Source organism: Heterodontus francisci, chromosome 32, assembly GCF_036365525.1.
Source record: "Heterodontus francisci isolate sHetFra1 chromosome 32, sHetFra1.hap1, whole genome shotgun sequence".
Classification (NCBI taxonomy): Eukaryota; Metazoa; Chordata; class Chondrichthyes; order Heterodontiformes; family Heterodontidae; genus Heterodontus; species Heterodontus francisci.
The window spans coordinates 34255495-34262193 of record NC_090402.1 but is presented as its reverse complement, the minus strand read 5'-3'; the positions used below and the strand labels follow the sequence as shown (position 1 = coordinate 34262193).

Genomic DNA, 6699 nt, shown 5'->3' with positions numbered 1-6699 from the left:
GACATCAAAACCCCCACCACCAGCATAAAATTCCATCCAAAGGGTTGGATTGTGTGGTTCTGGCAGGGCTCCCGGCACCTGGTCGAGAAGGTGGGGGAAACCCATCCCGGCCTTTCAGAGCCTCCCAGCCATAATCTTGCATTGTTCTGGCACTTAAGTGGCCGGCGCCAGGATTCTTTTCCCATTAGAGATGGGGATCCTGGCTTATCACAGGACCAGCAGCTCAGCAGTATTAGCAGCACCACTTGGAGCTGTGGCCATTGCCAGTACTGCAGAGGCTTTTGGCCCAGGCAGTTCGCTGGAGACCCGGACCTCACCAAAGGCCCTGGCAATGTGGGTGGGCCAAGGAGGTGGAGCTTTCCCCTTTGTGGGTCCTCTGTGGGCCACAGATCACAGATTGCCTACGGAGGAGAGGCAATCCTCCCATCCACCCCCAAGCCCTCAGGGTGGGTGCTTCGTATTACTGGGCGACCTCCCCATGTGACGGAGCGCCCCCTGCTGCTGGTTAAATCCCAGCGGTAGGGGGTGGGGGGGGAGAGAGGAAGAAAAAGCCCATAAACAGCTTTTATAGGCTAGTTAAGGGCCTTAATTGGTCTCTGGGCAGGAAGGCTGTCAACAGCCTATCCTGTCCCTGACAAAATCACTTGGCAATGGGCCCTCTGCCCCCATCGCATTTCTACGACCTCTCACCTCCGACCCCGCCTCAGGGAGGCCAAAAAATCCAGCCCTGAGTTAGCATTTTCGATCTATGGACCTTTCATTGGAACAATCTGTTTTTGTCCAACTTTTGGCCATTGTTACAGGGTTTGCAGTAAAATACCAAAACCAGATCACTTGAACTATTCCAGTAGCTGCAAAGTCATCTAAAATGCAACAACGATGTTCGATAGCAGCCGAAATGCAATTTTTCAAGTTTTTCCTTGGCTCCATCCCCTTCCTACCCTCTGGTTTTGGACTTGGTCTTAGCAAATTTGGCAATTATTTGAAATGCATTGTGTCATCTGTATGTTCATGGGATGTGGGTGTCGCTGGCTAGGCCAGCATTTATTACCCATCCCTATTTGCCCTTGAACTGAGTGGCCATTTCAGAGGGCAGTTTAATAGTCAGCCACATTGCTGTGGATCTGGAGTCACATGTAGGCCAGACCAGGTAAGGATGGCAGATTTCCTTCCCTAAAAGGACATTCATGAACCAGATGGGTTTTTACAACAATCTACAATGGCTTCATGGTCACACTAGACTAGCTTTTTAATTCCAGATTTATTAATTGAATTTAAATTTCACCATCTGCCATGGTGGGATTCAAACCCATGTCCCCAGAGTCATCGTGTTAAGGGCTTAGATGGAGTGGAGTTGCTAAAATGTATACCGGAGAACATTTTAGCTCAATATGTAGAGGATTTTTTAAAAAAAATTATTTCCAAAATATACTTTATTCATAAAAATCTGTAAAAATTACATTCCCAAACAGTTTAAAACAGCAATAAATACAAACAGTGCAAAGATGATCAGTTTCCTTCTATACAATCATGAATTGCTTCACAACCCTTCCATTTCATTGTCATGCCATATACATTTTTACATTTACAGCACAAAATTTTCTGGATACAGTTCGAGGGGTTTCCCATGGATCCAGCCCCTCAGTTCAGCTTGGTGGGGGGACCTTACACTGTGGTCTTTCCCCATTGAGCCTTTGCTGCGGCTGCCCCAAGCTTTAGTGCGTCCCTCAGCACGTAGTCCTGGACCTTGGAATGTGCCAGTCTGCAACATTCGGTCGTGGACAACTCTTTGCGCTGGAAGACAAGCAAGTTTCGGGTAGACCAAAGGGAGTCTTTCACCGAATTGATAGTCCTCCAGCAGCAGTTGATGCTTGTCTTGGTGTGCGTCCCTGGGAACAGCCCGTAGAGCACAGACTCCTGTGTTACAGAGCTGCTTGGGATGAACCTCGACAAAAACCACTGCATCTCTTTCCACACCTGCTTTGCAAAGACACATTCCAGAAGTAGGTGGGCAACCGTCTCTTCCCCACCACAGCCACCGCGGGGGCATTGTGCGGAGGGGGCGAGACTTCGGGCGTGCATGAAGGATCCGACGGGGAGGGCCCTTCTCACCACCAGCCAAGCTACATCTTGGTGCTTGTTTGAAAGTTCTGGTGAAGAGGCATTCCACCAAATGACTTTGACGGTCTGCTCGGGGAACCATCCGACAGGATCCACCGTCTCCTTTTCCCGTAGGGCCTTGAGGACATTCCGTGCAGACCACTGCCTGATGGAGCGGTGGTCAAAGGTGTTTTCCCGCAGTAACTGCTCCACGAAGGATAGGTGGTATGGCATGGTCCAACTGCATGGAGCGTTCCGCGGCAATGTGACCAGGCCCATCCTTTGCAACACCAGGGACAGATAGAACCTCAGCACATAGTGACACTTGGAGTTTGCGTACTGGAGGTCATCCAACAGGGGAGGGTACAGTGCTGAACCTAATTCTGGGGAATGAAGCTTGACAGGTGGTTTATTTGTTGGTGGGGGAGCATTTTGGTGATAGCGACCACAACATGGTACAATTTAAGCTTGTTATGGAGAAAGAAATAGACAAGTTGCTAATAAAGGTTTTGGATTGGGGAAGAGCGAATTTTAGTAAAATAAGGCAAGATCTGGCCAAGGTAGACAGGAAAGAGTTACTTGTCAGGAAATCTACAGAAGAGCAGTGGGGGGCATTCAGAAAGGAAATGGGGAGGGCATAGGCCCAACATGTTCCCTCTTAAGGTAATAGGTAGGAGCAACAAGCCCAGAGAACCATGGATAACCAGAAACATTCAGGGTACGATGAGTAGGAAAAGAGGCTTTTAGCAAAAACAAAGAGAGCAAATCAATGGAAGCATTAGTGGAGTACAGAAAGTGTAGGATGGAGCTTAAGAAAGCAATTAGGAGAGCAAAGAGGGGACATGAGAAAGCTCTGGCTGGTAAAAGTAGGGAAAATCCCAAGATATTCTATAAGTATATCAATGGGAAGAGAATAACCAGGGAAAGAGTAGGACACATTAGGGACCAAGGGGGAAATCTGTGGGTGGAGCCAGAGGACATTGGTATGGTGTTGAATGAATACTTCACATCTGTCTTCACCCAAGAGAATGAGGAAGTAGATATGGAACTCAGAGAGACTGCGAGATTCTTGAGCAAATTGTCATAGGGAGTGACAAGGTATTGGAGGTTTTGGCAGGCTTAACAGTGGACAAATCTCCAGGTCTGGACAATTTTTGTCCCAGGATGCTGTGGGAGGCGAGGGTGGAGATTGCAGGGGCTCTGACCCAAATTTTTAATTCCTCTCTGGCCACCAGGGAGGTGCCAGAGGACTGGAGAACAGCTAATGTGGTCCCACTATTTAAGAAAGGTTGTAGAGATAAGCCGGGGAACTACAGACCAGTGAGTCTCACATCGGTGGTAGGGAAACTATTGGAGAAAATTCTGAAGGAGAGAATCTATCTCCACTTGGAGAGGCAAAATTTGATTAGGAATAGTCAGCATGGCTTTGTCAGAGGGAGGTCATGCCTAACAAATTTGATTGAATTTTTTGAGCATGTGACCAGGTGTGTAGATGAGGGTAATGCAGTTTACATGGATTTCAGCAAAGCCTTTGACAAGGTCCCACATGGGAGACTTATCAAGAAAGCAAATGCACATGGGATACAGGGTAACTTGATAAGGTGGATTCAAAATTGGCTTAGCCGCAGGGGACAGAGAGTGAAGACAGGCGGTTGTTTTAGTGACTGGAAGCCAGTGTCCAGTGGCGCATCACAGAGATCTGTGCTGGGTCCCCTATTGTTTGTCATTTATATAAACGAGATAGATGACTATGTGGGGGGTAGGATCAGTAAGTTCGTGGATGACACAAAGATTGGCCGAGTGGTTAAGTGAGGTTGAGTATCTTGGGTTACAGGAAGATATAGACAGGATGGTCAAATGGGTAGAAAAGTGGCAGATGATGCACTTTGAAAGGAGTAATGTGACATGGAAGTATTCAATGAATGGCCTGACACTGGGAAGTTCCGAGGAACAAAGGGACCTTGGCATGTTTGTCCATAGATCCCTGAAGGTAGAAGGGCAGGTTAATAGGGTGGTGAAAAAGGCATATGGGACACTCGCCTTTATCAATCGAGGCATAGATTACAAAAGCAGGGAGGTCATGTTGGAGTTGTATAGAACTTTGGTAAGGCCACAGCTGGGGTACTGTGTGCATTTCTGGTCGCCACATCTTCGGAAGGATGTGATTGCACTGGAGGGAGTGCAGAGGCGATTCACCAGGATGGTGCCTGGGATGGAACATTTAAGCTACGAAGAGAGGTTGGATAGGCTTGGGTTGTTTTCGCTGGAGCAGAGAAGACTGAGGGGTGACCTGATCGAGGTGTACAAGATTATGAGGGGCATGCACAGGGTGGATAGGGAGCAGCTGTTCCCCTTAGTTGAAGGGTCAGTTACTAGGGGACACAAGTTTAAGGTGAGAGACAGGAGGTTTGAGGGGGATTTGAGGAAGAACTTATTTGCCCAGACGGTGGTGACAGTCTGGAATGCACTGCCTGGGAGGGTGGTAGAGGCAGGTTGCCTCACATCCTTTAAAAAGTACCTGGATGAGCACTTGTACATCATAACATTCAAGGCTATGGGCCAAGTGCTGGCAAATGGGATTAGGTAGACAGGTCAGGTGTCTTAATTGCATAGGTGCAGACTCGATGGGCCGAAGGGCCTCTTCTGCGCTGTATTATTCTGTGATTAGCCTGGGCCTCTGGGATACCAGCTACATTACCACTACGCCATCGCCTCTCCCATGTTGTGAACTTCGAAATTCAGAACTTGGATACCTGGAGTTTTAACAAGGAATACAGCAGCATTTTAGCAATATGATGTAGTTGCAATGGTGAATTTCCATCTATATAGGATAAAGCTAATATGCAGTTTATTCATTGTTCATGCATTCTTCAACAATGCTATATTTGTGATGATCAAACCTGTCAAATTACATGGGATTCTCTGATTTTTACTGTTATGTGGAATTCTGGGAGCTTGAGGTTTGTATTTTTAAGTACAATCTTCCATAATGTAATGTTCACCATATTTTTTTAATCGCCAAAGCAAACTTTTGATGGAATAGTTAAAAATGGAAAACTTAATTAGTTCAAGCAATGATTGAAGCTTCTCAAGTTTGTATAGTCAGTATACTAGGCATTGTTTGTAAATGGCTGTAAGACTGAAACCCAGATGAGATGTCAGCTGTCACTGTCAATTGAGATGCTGGTGATTTGCAAATTGGCAGAGCTGTCAATTACAAATAAAATGGCCAGTTGAAGAGGTCATCAAGTGAAGTAAATGTCACCAATTACACACTTTTTCAACACTTTAATACTCTCTCTAACAGGTATATTTTATAATTCAACCGGCAACAAAAAATGCTTTGATATCTATTCTGAGTACATACATTGTTCCGATCCAACAGGATGTGGCTTGGGCCCTGCAAGTCAAGCATGGGATTTTCAGGTACAGTACTGTTCTGTTAATCAATGGGAGTTCTTTCCAACTTAAATATTAGTCATACAACCAAGTTGGCACTTTTCACGATGTCACAATGAGTGACTTCGGTGTTAAATTTTAACTTGGGCAGCTGTCCAGGGCAGTGTACTTGTTACCTACCCATCCCTCCATGCGAATGTCAGGTTGTATGCTCCAAATGGGTGACCCTGAGCAACTCAACGGCTTTGGGCTGGCGCAATATCCTGTGGCTCAGTTGCTGCACTGGCTGCCAGTGAGGTAGTTCCTGATTGGGGGTGATCACAGTGGTAAGAGCCCGGGCTGAGCTCCACCTCCCCAAAAAGAATTAATTAACCTTTTTAGAGCCTCCTCCTTTTATTCATTTTGACCTGAAAAAGAGGTAATTTAAATGGCACCATTTTAAAGGGGATGCAGGAACAGGGAGAGCTGGTGTGTACATACACTAAGTGGCTGGGCAAGTTGAGAAGGCTAATTAAAAAGAAAACAAAAGTAAGGAAGTTGTGCCAACATTTTTAAAACATACTTTCGGCACGAGTTGGAGTATTGCTGATTATAGACAATACTGTGGGAAGGTTGTCGAGGAAATTTACCAGAATGGTACCAGGGATGAAGAGTGGAGAAATTAAGATTGTTTTCCTTAGAGTAGAAGGTTAGGGGGGGGAAATTTGATGAGGTGCTAAAAATGAAGGGTTTTTGATAGATTCAATAAGGAGAAACTGTTTCCCTGTGGCATAAGGGAAAATTTTTTTCACCGAATTATGCTCTCAAATGCACTGCCTGAAAGAGTGGCAGAAGTAGATTCAACAATCACTTAAAAGGGAATTGAATAAATACTTGATAGGGGAAAAATTTACACGGCAATAGGCGAAAGAGCAGGGGGTGGGAGTAATAGTTCTTTCAAAAAGCTGGCATAGACATGATATGATGGTGATCATTTTTATATTTAGACAGCACACAGATTTCCACTTTTTAGGATACTTTCATGTACACAACTGTTTTTGGTGACTGACACTGTACTGCCATCTGCATTTCCCTGCCCACCCCTTCCGTTTCTATGCCACTTAAGACATAGGCTGCTTCTCATTGCCTTGCTGGGTGTAACTTTTTTGTTTGAATGTTCAGATCTACATGCTCTGAATAGAATAAATGTGCAATTGGAAG

At 45.6% G+C, this 6699-nt stretch overlaps 1 protein-coding gene across 1 annotated transcript in view; it reads left to right on the top strand.

The window, feature by feature from the left end:
* LOC137347473 (dipeptidyl peptidase 2-like) overlaps positions 1–6699 on the top strand; it is a 62435-nt gene that overhangs the window by 54276 nt on the left and 1460 nt on the right. The window contains exon 8 of the mRNA XM_068011919.1: positions 5408–5526. Within this exon, the coding sequence (XP_067868020.1) occupies positions 5408–5526 (119 nt within the window). The remainder of the gene's footprint in view (positions 1–5407; positions 5527–6699) is intronic.